This window comes from Rhodnius prolixus, unplaced genomic scaffold, assembly GCF_049639745.1.
Source record: "Rhodnius prolixus isolate KJV_2025 unplaced genomic scaffold, Rpr scaffold_1, whole genome shotgun sequence".
Lineage (NCBI taxonomy): Eukaryota > Metazoa > Arthropoda > Insecta > Hemiptera > Reduviidae > Rhodnius > Rhodnius prolixus.
This window is the reverse complement of record NW_027411581.1, coordinates 15,996,435-16,013,882: the sequence shown is the minus strand read 5'-3', so window position 1 is coordinate 16,013,882 and position 17,448 is coordinate 15,996,435. Positions and strand designations below refer to the sequence as shown.

At 29.7% G+C, this 17,448-nt stretch overlaps 2 protein-coding genes and 1 long non-coding RNA gene across 6 annotated transcripts; 1 reads left to right on the top strand and 2 right to left on the bottom strand.

Annotated features, from left to right (window-relative positions):
* Positions 1–263: 263 nt before the first annotated feature.
* Positions 264–6,845, bottom strand: LOC141447015 (torsin-1A-like). 2 transcript variants are annotated; one of them, XM_074114156.1, is made up of 6 exons: positions 6,603–6,845; positions 5,598–5,866; positions 5,376–5,527; positions 3,589–3,737; positions 1,286–1,430; positions 264–1,200 (listed from the first exon to the last, which is right to left on the bottom strand). In XM_074114156.1, exons 1-6 carry the CDS (start codon positions 6,751–6,753, stop codon positions 1,056–1,058), a joined length of 1,011 nt encoding a protein of 336 aa, XP_073970257.1. In that variant the 5' UTR covers positions 6,754–6,845; the 3' UTR covers positions 264–1,055. The 2 variants fall into 2 exon arrangements, with proteins under 2 accessions (XP_073970257.1, XP_073970264.1); XM_074114163.1 differs by having other exon boundaries at positions 6,595–6,726.
* Positions 6,846–6,985: 140 nt separating this feature from the next.
* Positions 6,986–8,435, top strand: LOC141447204 (uncharacterized). 3 transcript variants are annotated; one of them, XR_012454210.1, is made up of 4 exons: positions 6,986–7,146; positions 7,286–7,427; positions 8,087–8,214; positions 8,296–8,435. It is a non-coding gene; the product is annotated as an uncharacterized lncRNA (long non-coding RNA). The 3 variants fall into 3 exon arrangements; XR_012454208.1 differs by having other exon boundaries at positions 6,986–7,427; XR_012454209.1 differs by having other exon boundaries at positions 6,986–7,427; positions 8,084–8,214.
* borr (borealin-related) lies at positions 8,256–17,272 on the bottom strand. The gene is made up of 9 exons (XM_074114250.1): positions 16,915–17,272; positions 15,795–15,990; positions 14,811–14,953; positions 13,398–13,476; positions 12,425–12,471; positions 12,162–12,225; positions 11,884–11,948; positions 9,901–10,107; positions 8,256–8,489 (listed from the first exon to the last, which is right to left on the bottom strand). The coding sequence occupies exons 2-9, from the start codon at positions 15,976–15,978 to the stop codon at positions 8,379–8,381; spliced, it is 900 nt and encodes a 299-aa protein (XP_073970351.1). The 5' UTR covers positions 15,979–15,990; positions 16,915–17,272; the 3' UTR covers positions 8,256–8,378.
* Positions 17,273–17,448: the final 176 nt, after the last annotated feature.

The following is a 17,448-nucleotide window of genomic DNA, read 5'->3' as shown; positions in this document are numbered from 1 at the left end:
GTAAAAACACAAACACACTCATATACGTATATATATATATATTTTTTTTTTTTTAAATTTTGAAAACTGTTATTCAATTGATAAAATCAAAATAAATCTAAATATAAATCAAGATCTCCGATTGAAATGAATATTTTAGGAACAATTTTTATTATGTCGCCGTTTCATAATTAATACTGTAAGTCTCAATAGATAAAAATGAGTTGCTCGATTAGAAGAAATTTGGTGTTTATTTATTGAAGGAATAAATAAAGAGTAATTGCTTACAAGTAAAAACATTTATCAAAACAAGGAAACAAGGAGGACGCAATGCTTACAATCTGAACTATCAAAGAATTTAGTGAAATAATTGAAGTAACGATGGCTAATTTTTTACATTGTTTCAAGAACTTGATTTTTTTCCATATATTATACAAACGTAATAAAGTAGCTATTATTTCAGTGTATTCTTCAAGAATAAGTTAACAAAACAAAAATTTAAAGCAAGCTATTCACAAAACCACCATTTCAATAAAATGATGTTTTAGTGCTAAAATGTATAGAGTTCATGAGTAGTCACTCTACATAATTGAAAAAAATATAAAATAATCTCGCTATCAGCCATCTATAATAAGATTAATCTAACAATTATAAGTATCTTACCATGAAGTGCATAAACCTAGAATCACCTTACAATTCTCAAAAACACTGCAAATTCAACCTTCTTGGATTCTTGTAAGAAAATTCAAGCGTTAACAATTCCAGAAAACAACTTTCTTTTTAATTAAAAATTAATTAAAAGTGAGTATCAAAACAATGAAAAAAAATTAAAATTACAAAATAAAAAAAAGTTAAAGTGAACTAAGTTAAGTTTAAAAAATTTATTTACAAATGAAATACCGATTTTTTACTAGCCCTCAAATCGAATATCAGACTATAATTCAAAGCCAGTAACAACAGGCTTTGTTTTAATCCACATTTTCCTATGAAACGTCTTTTCTTAATTTTGGACTTTTCTTATCATTGAACATTATACAACATGGAATGACTACTTTTAAACAATATTTGGTGGAATATCACAATTCGTCAAAAAGCCTAAAATTTGAATTCTCATCTTCTAATGCTATTTGTAAAACTACTTTTGTTTCAACTTGTTTACATCCATGACTTGCAAAAATGTTTTCTGGTAAAGGACCAAACTCCAATTCATCAATTACTTTTCTAAAAGACAGAAGTTATAATGAAATTTGGAACCGAAAAAGATAAAAAATGAATAATCCAACAATATAATTTTTAATTTGCTTACCCAATGAAAGCATCATCGGCAGTATGGTTCTGACGATTTGCTTCGGCAATAATGCATTTCTTAACATGGGCCTTCTCCAGCGGTAGAAATGGTAGGTAAAGATTTATCAAGGCACTTCTTACAGTGGAACTGTACTTTAAACCTCCTAATTAAAAATAAAAGACTGGTTATTTAAAACTTAAATTTATGGTTATATTATAACAAAATATCTTTTTTCAAGTGATGATTGAAGCTGACATTAACGTGTTGATTGCTCAAGATTATCCTATACTGTAATCTTTGTTCATATGAACATTTTTGGGGCATTGCATAAATCTTTTCTTTCTTGAGACACTGTCGTAAAACTCAACCGAAAGCATGAAGTAAGGAATCCCTGAATTCTAAAAGGGGACCAAATGGAGTAATGATCCATAATTTCATAATAATGATAATGAAAGAAATATTGTTGATGTCAGATTATCTGAAGCAAAAGAAAAAATAAAAATTATTATTATTTTTAGACATCATTATCTTGTTTCCATTTTTTAGTTCTTAAACATGGAGAGGTTATTTTTTCACTTTTCATTTTTTTAAATAAATCTTTTTTTAAATTTAATTAATTGCTAGGTTGTATGGTATATGTATAAAACGGATGATTTATTGCTATATGATCCACTGGAACATTTAATAGTACATAGCTTCATCCCTGCCCATAATTCATTAATAATTAATAAATAATTATATATTTAATAGTTTTCTAAAATGAGCAAACTTATGAAAAGTGGGTACACCAGCGATTGTAAAATACCTCCTTAACAAAAGTTGGGTATAGTTAAAAGATTTTATTAAATATAGCTATTTAATTATATAATTATTTTCTCTAAATTTCACCAAAGAAATTATAAAATTCTGATAGATATGAAAAGAGATATAAACGTTTGAATTATCACCGAATTCGAAACGAAGTTGAAAACGACAAAAAAATTGATCTTGAATATCTCGCAAACTATTATCACTAAAACATTGCCATTTATACCACATATAAAGCTAACTATTCTCTACATTTCGGTAAAGAAATCATTAAAATTTAACCAATACAAAAAGAGATATAAACCTTTAGAATGTGAACGAATTTGAAAACCTCAAAAATTTAACCTTCAATATCTTGTTAACTAATATCTCCAGAACATTGCAATTTGTACTAGTTATACACCCATCTATTCTCTACATTTCCGTAAAGAAATCATAGAATTCTGATAAATATGAATAGAGATATAAACGTTTTCAATTTCTACGAATTCGAAACGAATTTTCAAAGGTCCAAAATTTAATCTTGAATATCTCGCAAATTATTATCACTAAAACATTGTCATTTATACCACGTATAAAGCTAACTATTCTCTACATTTCGGTATGGAAATCATTAAAATCTAAACAATACAGAAAAAGATATAAACGTTTGAAATTTGAATGAATTTGAAAACCTGAAAAATTTAACCTTGAATTATCTCCAGAACTAACAATAGTTAACTATTATCTCCAGAACACTGCAATTTGTACCAGTTATATTCTTAACTTTTCTGTACATTTCGGTACAGAAATCATAGAATTGTGATGATTCACATTTTTGATAAGTTAAAAATTGGTTGGAATTTTACAGAATTCGAAATGAATTTGAAAACGTCAAAAATTTATATTATTTATACAGCTAACTTTTTTCTACATTTCGTTAAAGAAATAATTTTTTTAAAAATTTTTTTATGTCCGCCATTATTGATTATTTTTTCTCATTATTGATTGAGTACCATAGATTGGGAACGCTGATCTATTATTTTGAATGCTTTACTACTTGATAAAGTGTAGTACCAATCTCTTTAATGTAAGAATGATCTCAAGCCAACGATTTTAACTTCGTACTGCTGTGCTAAACTTGCACTTAAATCTGATGTAAAAAAATAATAATAAAGCTATAAATTAATTGCCCCCTGAATTTTCTCTTAACTTCGTATTTAGATAAAAAGAATTCTGGAAAAATTCTTTTTGAGGTGAGTTAAAAGTTAAAATGTTACCACAAGTGAACTTCAGAATTGTAGTAAGAGAATGTTATCAAGGTGTTAGCACTACCAAATTAAAAATAAGCATGAACTAAATGATTCTCACATATATTTTCAGATTAAGGTTAGCAAAGTATACAAATATCCTCTAATGTAGAATTTTATAAAAACTGTTCAACTGAAACAAACCTTGTAAGCAAAAATACAAAATACTCTTTCTATCGATTTACCTAATAAGTGCATGACGGGTATTCATAGTTTATAGTATACCTTTCTCATTAAAGGAAGCAGCGAAGAGAATATTTTGAAATTCTTTAAGCTTAAATTGTGCTCTAGGAACATGATCTTTCCAAAGCGCAAGATTTTTATCGATAATATGACTCTCTCCAATATTCGATAAAAATATGTAAAGTGCTTTCCTGAAAAATAAAAAAAAAGTTGTATACCACCAAGAGTGCCGTACGCATTCAAGTTTATAAATTGTTAGAGCAATTTTCTAGAAAAATCACAAAAAAAAATGCGGGACTGTAACTACTGGAGAGATGTTTTAAAAGACTGCACAGAGATACTGCTCCCCCCAAAAAATTTTGTCATTGGGTAAAAACACATTTCTTTTTGAAAACGTTGAATTAGAAGGAAATAGATTTAGAAAATTGCTTAAGTTTTAGAGGTTTGGTACCATGAGAGATGCAAATGTGAATAAAGTTCTTAGTTATAGAAAAGAGGTATCAAGTTATTAGGAAGAAGTTGCAATTTTTCGAAGATCTGGTGGTACCATTGGCAGAAAGATGTAGAATGCCATGAAACTGCTAAAACTATCAAGTTTGTGGAAAAAAGGAGGAGTTTAAAACAGAAGTAATGGGATACCGATACAAGGTTGTGGAAAGAAGATTCAGACTATGAGAAAAGTTATGGATACTAAGTGGTACTACCAAGAAAGTAAGAAGAAAAGGTAGAGTGATTAAACTATTAAAAGAAATGAGGGAGTGGTAACAAATTTGTAGGATGAGATAAATAATTAGGAACTTCTTATTAAAAGGGATACAAGAAAGAAAATTCTTTTGAAGAAAATGTATTTAATAATATTGTCTGTTTGCAATGATGATTTCATTGGTTTTCCAAATTGTGCAGTAAATGTCGGACCACTATACCGTAACCTTGGCTTTTTTTATAGCTTCTGGCCTTTAGAGCGACTCATTCTTGCCCAATCACAGGCTAGAGCCATTCCAATTGTCGTACATGATTCACAAGTCACGTTTCGATATAAAAATTGGTTATTTTTGTTGCGCGAATGCAGTGAAAAACACAGCCCCCTAACATGTACATTTTCTGATAGTTCAAATCTTCAGGCACTCACTTTCGAAATTTTCACCTTTCTAAAAGCCTTAAACTATCCAAAACAATTACTCTGCGATTCCTCGAACCGTTTGAGACGAGACAGCTTCCACGATGGTCCAAGAAGCATCATCTTCGATAACGTAGGATAGACAGGTAGGAGGGCTCACTTTAAACTTCCCAAAGCGCATTAATATAAGAACTGATTCAGCAGCACAATGGCTTGTTCTTGTTGGAACAAATAAAAGCAATGGTTCAGAAAAAGTAGGAAATCAAAGTATAAGTATATTCAATGATGCATTCTTAAAAAGTAGAAAATTTGCATAATACAGACTACCAACAAGTCGGTATTAAGTAAATATTACATTTAAAAAAAAAAAAAAAAAAAAAGCCTACAAAAAGTACACTTGTCAGAACCTGCAAATTTTCTTTATATTCTAATAATATCGGTTTTCACAACTTTCTGCTTTAGCAGTTTCCTATACTTTTAAACCTCAGTACAATACTTTTACAGATCTCGTAGTTTTCAAAAATTCCCGATTTTAATTCAGCATGATGCCAAGAGCGGATAATACTTTACCGCTCTTGCGGAGAATAAGAAAGAAAATTTCGTGAAAAATATTTTAAAAGAATCTCTTATAGATGAATTCATTTATGTAAGATGAGTAAATGTAAGAATGCAAAACAGAGAATTATAAAGTTCATTCATAATAAGAAAATACCTGAAATCTACTCCTTTTTTTCGTTTACCCTTATCTAAGTACGTCTTCACAACTTCTAAAATTCCTTCAGGTATTTTGTCGGTTTCATCAAAAACAAACATAGAAAACTCACATATATTAATACTTTCTTCAATTTGTTTACTTAAACGCTCCTGAAAAATAAGAACACTAGATCTGTACATACAGCTATAAGACACTAAAAAAAAAAATTTATTAATGTACCTGATAAAAAGCTGTATCAGCAATCCGCGGGAAATCTGATATCCCACTGAAGAAGTGAAAAAACCGACTGTCATATCCTTCTCTAAATATATTCTTTGCAATTAATTCCGTCACATAATTTTTACCAGTTCCAGGGCTTCCATGGAAACTCAATGCTAACGCTTTCTGTGGTTCATGTGATTTTGAATAATGATGCTTAAGAACAGGAATAAGGGCAGATGAAACAAAGGGCTGTCCATACACACTTCTTCTTACGTCATCCTCCAAGCCTTCAAAGCAAAACAAAAAAATACGATTTTATTTTTGGCTCAGCTAATAAAACGTGATATGAGCTGAAAAGCAAGCTTCTTTCCCGGCGTCCTCGGCTCGCTTGCAATAGCATTACAACGTTCTGTATATTTTAGGCCTGGCCACTCACCAATATCCTGTCACTAAATAGGTAGAATCACAAGATCAGAGTGAAACAAATACTACTTCTTTTAAAATCTTTGTGCCTCTTTAGGATTTTTTGAGGGTCTTAAATTAACAACACTTTCACTGACTCCCAGGGTGGCAGAGATAGTTCATGGTGACCTTTTTGGAGCAAACTATACCTCATTACCATCACTCTCATTCTCAGTCACATGGACTTTATGAATAGCTGAAGTCTTTAACGCTGCCTAATGTCCAATTGTACAGTTCGCTAAAGAAAAGAATAAGTCACGAACTTCAAAAGAAGCTTTTTTGAAATTATTAGTAATCTAATGTTGAGCTAGGATGCCATTCAAAAGTTAATAGATTAGTTTGCATACAAAACAAATTCATTAACTACTTACTGACAAATAAGGAATAAAAAAATAAAATATTTCACAAAGAAAAAATTATTTCCACAAAAAGCATTTTGGATAAGTGGACCTGAAGTCTTAAGTTTACAAATGTAAAACATCATTACGAGTTACAAATTATTCCCTGTAATGTTTTATTAAAGACAAACACAAATAACGAGAAATATACATACGTACACACCAGAAATATTTGCTGGAATCCATTTTGATGAACAAGTCTCGGTAAGTCCCAAAAAACCAGTAACTGAAGAAATTAAGTTGTGTGAAAGCCATTGCGAATGGACAGTAGCAATAAGAAAATTTGTTAACAAAATTTTCTCAATTTCACACATGCCTTACAGTTTGAAACCTACCACTGTTTATAATTTCCGACAAAGAAGTTCCATGCGCAACTACTCGTGAAGTCAATTAATGTGGCAGGCGTAATAAGCTTACTAAGGACAATTAAATTCAAAAAAGAAGCAGACATATTTGTTTACTTCCTATCGCTTGAATAATGAATGTTATACCAGATTTCAGGAATCCTATTTTAAACATAGCTGGTATGAACACTCAAATCAATTTTAGTTGATTGATTTAAAGGTCTAGTTAGGTTTAAATTTAAATATAAATCTACCTGATCTGTAAATAACTCTTCTTTAAGAAAGCTCAAAGAAAATCTCAAACAAGCAAATACTCACCAAAGCGATACAGAGAACTGCATTACGTGCTCCGAGTCAGAAAAAGTAATATTTATGAATGATTAACACAAATTATGAAATTTTTTTTTTACTAGAAGTAATTGTTATTAACTGATTACTACTCTAAATTAATAGAATTAAGGAATAAAACAATATCAATTTTCGTTTAAAAATATTTGTTTAGCGCTTTCAGTATTTCAAATATGTTCAATGTAAAAGTATGTTCAGAAGCGGAGTTTTAAGATTATAACTAATCCAAGATAAAATTGTATGCTCAACTGTTCTCAAGTCGGAAACTGCGATCTTTTCTTTAATTTAAAACCCAGGTAATCACAAGTATAAACTTTTTTAATTTAACTAGAATTAATAATTCAGTTAGTGATTCGTTAGTGAATGCAATGAATTACATTACAAAAAATTAAGAGACTAATTTATGGTTGATATTAGGTACTTAAAGTCAGTAAGATGGTACTAGGCGTAATTAAAGGGCATATCGTCGCCTAAGAAGTGATACCTCGTAACTAGAAAATATCAACTTTACAGGAGAAGGAAAAAAACAGGATATAAAATTCATTTTAAGGCATACAGTAATTCTTCTTTCAATATTAACTATTAGTGTGACTGTCGTCTTGAAAGTGCATGATTGAAAAGAAATTTTTTTTCAACATTTATTTTTTTTTTCAACATTTATATATAAAAATGTAATTTTCGTTGAAATTTTAGTTACGAGGTATCACTTCTTAGGCGACGATATTTTCTATTCCTTGGTCTAATGTCACTAAAACGAAAATAATTTAAGAATTTCTATCACACCAATAAAGAATAGCAATTTGAAACTATTAATTATTCGACATGGAAGAGCCACAGATATCATCATTTTGTTCTACCTGAAGTAAAATACAAGAAGAATGAATAGGCATAATTAAAAATTATAAAAATTATTGTGAAAAACAAATTATTAATAGATTTATTTTTTATAAAGTAGCATTTTTTCTTGTTTGGGAAAAGATGTAAAAATGTGAGAAATAAATACTATTAAAAACAGCATTGATGAAGAAAGTTGCATAAAGCACAACAGATTCCACTATCACGAGTTAAAATTCGTTGAGAATTGTAAGTATATTACAAAAATAATTATTAGAATTAAGAGGTAATGAATAAATAATAATCCACTTTTAATTTTATTTTGGACAGTTTTGGGACTTTTTTAACCGCCATCAACATAATGATTTAATTACAAAATAAAACATATAAAGAATAACTTTAGAAAGTAGATGTTACAATTTTCCTAAAAAGTCATGTAACATTTTCAATCTTGAAAGTGTCTGCGGGTCTATGGCGGGAATATCATCTGGATTTAAACCATCTTTAGCAAGAACCGCCACAACCTGAAACGTTACATTAAACAAATTAGTACATCTTCATCTACAAATATACACGACTTATCAGTGTAAATCATTTTTCAATCTTAGTTTATAATATTTTTCATAAAGCTCTAATTAAGAATTTGGCCAAACACTCAGGATATGAATTCCTAATATCTGTCGATGAGTGTTTAAATAAACGAAAATAATGTTTGTTATAATTTTATCAGTTTCTATAAAACATATTTATTGAACACACAATTTTAGATTATTATGAGTTACGTGATTCGTTAGCAAATTTATGTAATTATTTATTAGCATTAGTGCTCTATTGCTGGAAAAAGGAAGAAGTTGTAATTCGGTTTTGTGGTATTGTAGCCCAAGACGGTATCGATTAGTGGATAGTGCTGCACTCTCATTAGAGAACCCGATTTGAGTCCTGCTGCCTGTTCTTAGATTTTTCTCTTTCTAGGAGCATCTTAAAACCAACAGTACTGATATAAGCTACGGCAACTTACCTCATATATTAACGCTTTTATTAAAAACATGTCTAGGGAGGCACGATTTTTTTTTTTTTAATTTATTCAGAAATGTACAACCTTTGTAGATAAGACCAAGAAGTAAATAAGTGGACTGTGGAAAGCGTAGACGTGAGTAACAGGAGAAAAACTACCATTGGTAGGTATTACTCTCCATTTTGCAGGGCAGTCTTCAGTAGATTTCAAGGCCGCTGGCGCTCAGGAGTGTCAGGAATGGTAGGAGACGAGAAACTGTTCGAAAGGATTTGGACAATGAGAAAGTGTAATGTGATATTTTTTCTTGGCTAGTTGCTTTACATAAAGAATTTGAAGATCGCTATTTAGAATCTGTTTTGTGGCAGAACGGAGCAACAACTATTTGCCGCTTGGAAACCGTTTTCAAACTGCTGTTCCTTTATTCTGATCATCCCAATTACTTCGCGAAAATGCTGAGAGTAGAACACATTTTCTACACTCTTCATATGAAGAAACTAAAGTCATGCCACAAATATTAGAGTTTTAAGCTTTCCCTTAATGTAATTATTTGCCTACAAAGTGAAATGAAATTTTCCAAACGAATGAACAGAATTGAGGCATATCTTTAATTATTATCTACTAGAATATTCTTTTCCTATCCTCCAGTAAACCAAGTTTTAAGAGATTAAGATATTTTTATTTTGGAGATGTCGCAATGCAAACATATAATCAGAAATGGAGGACAGGCCCTCATTTAGGTAATAAAGAAGCACGACAAGAACTGGGAAAAATGTATAATTATTTTTCTCTAAATTATTTTGTTTTTAATTTCAAGATTAAAATGTTCTTCACTTCAATATTGTTCTAATGAGTTTTTCTGAAGGCACTTAGAGCATAATAGACGTAATATTAGTAAGTTGTATAACAAAATATATACGGACCCTGCCATCTCTGAGTGGTATATTAATCTGCGGAATTGAAGAGGTTAGCTCAGAGGCCACCAACAATGGACTTCCTGATAAGGATATTGCAGTCTCTCCGGGATTGGGACGACGTAGTACTGTCTGCGGAGCATTTACATTCGGCCCGGGTGTCACAGTAGCAATATTATGTAGATTTCGACGCAACTGCCCTCTTGTCTCAGGAGTCTAATAATAGAAAATTAATAGCAAAATTACATTCAAATCAATTTTTCTTTTTTGAGTAAAAATAATATGACCAGATTTTTTAAAATAACAATGAGAATAAAGCTTAAAATTAGGAATCTAATCCAAAACTAATAAAAGTAACCACTTGAAATAGAAGCAGGATAGAAACAACCCAGATCTGATAGATTTTTGAAAAAAAAGTTGCTGAAAATGAGCGAAAACGGCATTTTCAAAAATTGTTCGTGCTTGCTGTTACCTTTTCTGTAAACAACGTAGAGCCTAAACGCGCGAACCGATTTTTATAAATGAGGTGACATTCGATTTGGAACTTCATGTAGATGTGCCTTTGGGGGCCTCGACGCAGCAAATCGATAGCCCCATGAATGTAAGGCCCTCTCCAAAAATATTAATAATAACTCTGTAAATATTAGTCCGATTTTGATAAAATTTGGCAGGATGAAAGGGTTAGGGCTCCCCTAAGTAACTTTAAAGCGTTCTACTCTTATATCTTAAGGGGAAGAGGGACGTTTCAAATTATCGACATGCGAACCGATTTTCATGAAAGAATTGCCATTCGATTAGAAATCTTTGCTTCTTTGCCTTTTAGGAAGTACTGTAAGCGCACTTTAATTTTTCTTACTCCTCTAAAAAGAAGTACTAAAATCTCAGTTTAATTTTGCTATTTACGCATAAATATCTTCCAAATTAAATCGAAACGTTTTTCCTAGAAAATTGTTTTTATGGATTCTTTGGAGACCGCAACTCTAAGCATTCTTTTAAAAGATCTCCCCAGTGGTAGTTACGGTTCCAACTTAACACCATTATATAGGTTATAATGAAAGTATTCATTTTATTATTTATTCTAAATGCTAAGAAAAACTATAAAGCAGATATGTAACGGCAGAATAGAAAAAAAGGAAATTCTATCCAAAAGGTACAAAAATCTCCCTAACAAAAAGTTACAGTTTAAAAAGTTAAGTATGAGGGTTGATTAAACGCCTAAAAGAACACAAATCAGCAAGTACCCATCATTTCATGAATACTTAATTGATATCACTTATGTAATTTTAATGCATTAATTTTCATTCATATTTTTTAGAATTTATTAGATGTCACAGACCCTTATGCTGACCATTTCATTCTTAATAAGTTTTCTCTATAATAATGATAAAATGTACATTACATCTTCATAAATAAAAAAGCACTATATGTTATTCTAACTCTATTCCAAATTATTTTTCTGAGTGATCTCTATTATGCTCTTTATTCTGTATAATCACCTACACACGCACATTAAAATAGAAAAAGACAAAGTTAGAGTTGATTGTTTTAATTTTAATCACGGATGTCTGTGACATCTAAAAAATATTAATGAAAATTAATGCAGTAAAATTACTTAAATGATATCGATGAAGTATTAATGAAATGATGGATACTTGCTAATTGTGTACCTTTTGGCGTTTATACTTAACTTTTTAAACTGTAAGTTTTTGTTAAGGAGATTTAATAAAGGGATTGGCTTAGTGTTACTGCAGTGGTCAGGGCCAGTCTCGAGTACAAGCATTTTGATGGGTGGGTGATTTATTTATTTAATTATTATTTTTTCTAATGATCACAACATACCAGTATGGTAAAAATTAGTTATCTTAAAGACAAATTTAATTTTGAAATTAGAGGGATTTTTCAATATCCAGAGATGTAACTGATTAAATCAATATCTAAAATAATAATTACATACAAGACAATTTATTTAATTTGGATTGAATTCCAACTTACCTTAAATGCATTATCATTTACTAGAGATGTTGTGTTTTTTTGCGTAAACAATTCGGAGTTATTACCTACAATTTAAATAAAAGATTAAGCAACCTCAATTTCAATGGCGGAAAAAGTTTTAAAATTTTTTTACAAAAAGACTATCAGGTGGAAATGTACGAGAGTAATATGGAAAAGGAAAAAAGAATATTGCCAATTTCTGTCATAAGAAATGAACATAGTTATAATTCACTTCATCGGGAAGATCTTGCTATTTGAGGCAAAAAGAGTGAACGTACTCCTCGCTAACAGTCTTGACGAAGATCTTGTTCGCATTTGTTTTGGCTTGGAAGCTGCTACATCCTGAAAAACAAAAAATGTAATCTCAAAAGCAAGACAGGAATTTCGGCAGTTAAAAGTTTTTAAAAAAACTCGCAAAATATGCGCAATACTTAAAAAAAAAAAAAATCGATAAAAGATTATAAGACATATAAAAGATTTTAGATTATTAATGCATATGTCTTAATAAATTTAAAAAAAGATAGAATCAGAGAATTCTTACATCAACACCGTTTAAAGTTTTCTTAACTGCTTTCTTCAATTCTTTTTCTGAAATTTTCAAAACAAATGTTATAATAATACATATAAAATAAACAACATAAAAATAACATTTATATACAAGCACATTACATTCATAAGTGCTTATGCGTTCTACAATCATGTCAAATAAGTTCTGCTTGCATCATCATCCCAAAATTGCAATTCTCCCATGAGGCGAGTGTTGGTTTAGTGGTTAAGAAGCTATGTAAGAAGGAGATCCCTAGTTCGCATCCCGCGTATAGCTATTTTTTATTTGGTAGAAAAAATGTTAATAGAAAGTATGTGCTTCGCCCCTCCCCCATCCACGACGTTAACCATTAACTTGGCAGAATTTTATTTTTTTTAGTATCAAAATAATATTCATACCACTTAACCCTTATGACCCAAGGATGTCTAGAAAAAAAACTTAAAAAAATCTCATGAGAGTAATTAAAAAAAAATCACCTGTATCTTGTGGGATACATTGCCAAGAGCATTAATAAATACATTACGCTAACAATTTTTTAAATTCTGATGTATCTCCACAGATACATTATCAAGAAAAGGGTTAAGTCGCGCTTGAAAAATTACTTTTTCTATTGCAATTTTTCCGAAATTCAAACGGTTACTTTATAGGAAATTCAACGAAAGAATGATGATTGAACGAAAGAACGCTATCTGGTCAAAAAAAAATTACCCGATACTTTTTAAATAATTAAAATTACTGTGCATACAACCCCAAAAAAATGCATTAGTCAAATTTGAACTCAGCATCTAATAATTACAGCACTAACATAGCTTTAAACTTAATATTTTGTCAAGGAAAATCTCTGAAGACACTTATGTGCAAATAAGTATTGCTAAATTAAACTTACTTGAACTGCTAAGTTGTGTTGCAACACAAGAGAATTTGGAGAAAAAAAATGGATCTTTGATATTTCATAAATAGCACTTACTTGACAAACTGGGCGGTGGGGGCGGCATAAGGAACTCTTCTTCCATCTGTTTTTTACTTTTTTTATCCACATTATTTCTCTGGAAATGAACACAATTAATAAATACAAATTAAATTAAAATGAAATGAATGGTAAGAAGTTGATAGTCTTGATCTATTCTGAAACATCTACGCTTAGAGTATGATTCAAATTGCCTGTTCAACATGAATGAAGAAGTTCCCTAATTAGTAAAGGACACAACAATTTGTGTGGTTTTGAAATGATTTTATTGAAAATTTGTATGTATTATGACACAGCATCTAATTTGGGAATCATTAGAAAAAATGTATGGGCAGAAACCAGAAATTTTAAGAGAATGTTTTTATAACTAATTAATTTCAATCTTTTGTAAATTATGTAACAGAGAACCCCTATAATGTATAAATAAGTATGTTACATACGCACTAAATACAGAATATTAACTATCTATCAATTTATAACTAATTGTAAATTAATAAAAATGGAGAGTATAGTAGGAAAATATTAAAAAAAGTACTCTCAATCAGAATTCATCAAGCCCATACTAAAAACAACAATCCTACAAGGTTAGCCATTTGAAAAAAGTTAGGGCACTTTAAGAACTCCTGAATGGTTTAATTTGAATTTTGGTATGACTTTGTGAAAAATTTAACAAATTTTTATATAGTAATATAGTAAACTAATTTCCCGACTTGTCCTCACCGCATTCTAAAAAAAATTATAATCTTCAGAATTAATTACAGGTTTCAATTTATGGAAAATAAATAAGGTTTCTTGGCGTTGATTTATTTGAAAATGAATTGTACAATATAACGTTTGGAAAATTACAATACTAGATTGATTAGGATTAGCTAGTTTGCTCTTATAATATGTGCGGCACAAATTTGTTGCAGCAAGCTTGTCTAAAACACTGTGGCCAATTATCTTAGGATCAAAGATACGTAATTCTAATCAGCGGTCTTAGTTTTCTTTCATTGCTTCTCCCCAGAGAACCTCTACGTCATAAGTTTAAAGTAATTCTTTAATTAATAATTTTACAATATACTTTAAGAGATCGTGTTGTCAATTTATTTTGTAAACACATTCTCAGCAACAATCACATTAGTGATAAAGATTCATCCTAAATAAATGAAAAATCAAGGCTTTATCTCTCAAAAAATCCACTAAAAAATTTAGGGTCCCCCTCTGCATACATGCATGTGTTTCTTTTAAATACATTAATGGATAAAGTAAAAGAGAAAATAACGTAAATACATATAAATTCACAAAAAAGTGCACAATAAATATTCACCAGAAATTATGTAAATAAATGTGGTGATAAAAAAGGATGAAGGTACTAAATGTTCGGAAATCACTATCTTTTCGAAAGTATAAAAAAACTAATATTAATTTTACCTCAAGTTCATTGCTTTTTTCTTCTTCACAGCTGTAATATATCACATCTGGGCTAACACTTAGGCATAAAAGTTTGGATCTTCTTTCTATCTCTTCCTCCAAAGCCTCTTTTTTAAACTGTTCTTCTTTCACTACTTTTTCACCTAAAATAACCAATTATAAAGAATTTTCAAAATTTTACTGATTCAATTCATTTCTATTTGTTTCAGAGGAATTGGGAAAAAATAGGATCAATCAAAGTAACTCTGAGCTAGAAATTACTATATAAAAGTAATTTGTAGGGGGGAATTGTCATTTAAAAATAATGATCGAGTACTTCTGTACTTTCATTCATTCAACGTTTCTACGTTAATACATCATTCATAATAAATAATTATGTTTAGTTCATTAAAAATGGAAGTTAGTTAAAAATGTAAATGGTGAAATATTTATTAATCTAAAAAAAAACTTATGCTTTCGATCCCAGTCTCTAAACAAGAGGTCTTTTATTTTGGCGTTGATGCCTATCACGATCCTAAGTATCATTCTGGAATGACAAGTCTAGCATCAATGCGTGAAAAAGGAACATTTACTCGGATCCTGATTTAATCTCTTGTGAATTCTTTAAATTCATTCATTTTTATGTTAATTTCATTACACTTTAAACTTATTAAATCCTAATTAAAATAAGAGGATGTCCGTAGCGCTGGTTATTTTGGTAGCCAAGTCTGGGTGATTTTTTTTTGGCTTTTGATTCGGATGAATATTTTTTGAGGAATAAATTATGAATGCAATGAATACGATTTAAGTTATAAGATTAATATAAATGATAAATGACAATGCTGAAATATTTATTACACAACAGTCTGTCAGTTTAAAAATTTGAAGATTACCAGGGGAGTTCATCGTTGAGAAATATTAAGTCCTCTGCTTTTCAACCTTCAATTCAAGATTTAATTTTTTTTTCCTTATACTATGGCTTAAAGAAGTTATATATAGAATTACCTAATATTTCTAAGCTACGCATCGTATTAATAGGCATCATATTCAAAAGTCCTGAGGGTTTAATATCCTTAACAACATTTGGAGATGATGTGGCAATGGGTTCCGAGAAAGTGCAACTTTCACGTACCAATACTTTCATCTGAGATGACTCCTTTGTTAATGTATTCCTTGTTCTAGTAGGCATCTTAATTTCTTTCTGAAAAATGAAAGTAATGGATTTTCAAAAAAGCTTTACATTTTAAATGTATCTCTAATCGAATTAATACTACCTTGCTCAGTGTTTTGCGGAAATGGAAATTATAAAGAACAGTTACTCAGAGCAACTCCTGCAGCGAATTATAATGGTTAGCTTATTAATTAATCCAGTAGGAAGAAAGTATAATGCCAATTTCAGTCATGTTTCTTTTTAGTTTTAGAGCTTTCGACCAAGGGATAGTCATCTTCAGGGCTTATTGACAATATAATATTTTTACATTGTTATAACTCTGAGTTATAACTTTCCCATAACAATGTAAAAATATTGTCAATAAGCTCTGAAGATGACCTATTCCCTAGGTCGAAAGCTTGGCAAAATAAAATAAAAAAATGACTGAAATTGGCAATATTCTTTACTGCATTAATGAATCAGTCACCAAAAACAACGCTTTTTATTTACCTGCATTTTAATTTTACATTCATCAACAAGTTTAAATATAACTTAATTTTTGCTTCTTTTCCAAATGCGGCAAATATTCTTAATAATTACAGGCAAAATTTTTCTACTTATGTATTAATGTAGAAATTAATTTTGTTAGTGAATTGGAACTCGCCCTTAAGCCTGATGATCAAGATTTTTAGTTTATTATATATTTTATATACTTTTTTATTCCTTGTAAATAAAAATTAAGTAGTTGTATTGAAAATCAATAAGTAACTGTAGCTTATGTAGGGGTTTTCTATGATTTCTAAAAAAAAAAAGGTTTATTTTCTAGGAAAAGTAAGAGCAGAATTACAAGCTAGTTATAAAAAAGTATTCATTAAGTAAGTAATTGCCTATTCTTTCAGGCGGGCTTTACGTCCAACTACCATTTAGGTAAGTATTTATTATAACAAGTATTTAAAATATAAACATTCTACTTACCAACTAATACATTACAAATATAATTTGAATTTTACTATTTACACTATTTAAACTGTCACTTAATAAATAATCTCCACATGAACTAAATTAAAAATTCAAGCCAAACATTTATGATTGAGTAAACCTTAATCAGCGATGATAAATAAAAAAAAGTATCAATTCAAAACATCAACCTACGATGAAACCGTCCGTTCAAATGCCTGTTAGTGTTAAGTTGCTTACAACACTATGTTTCTATCACTATGGAGCTAACCAACTGTACTGAATAAAACCAAAACTAAGTTCATAATTTGTAAAATGTAAAATAACCGTTCACTTCTGTCAGTTACTCCGCCAAATCTATGTGCTCATAGATGGCGCTCTGAGCTCTTTTTTAAAATTTAGAGTTCCAATTATAAAATTTACAAATTAAAGAGAGGTAATTTAATTATAATTAAATTTTTCACCCTAAAGATTCATTTCAATGATAAGTCAGCAAAAGTTTCTAGTTTACTTTATACTTTCTACTAATTTTTGGCAATATTGTAAAAGTTG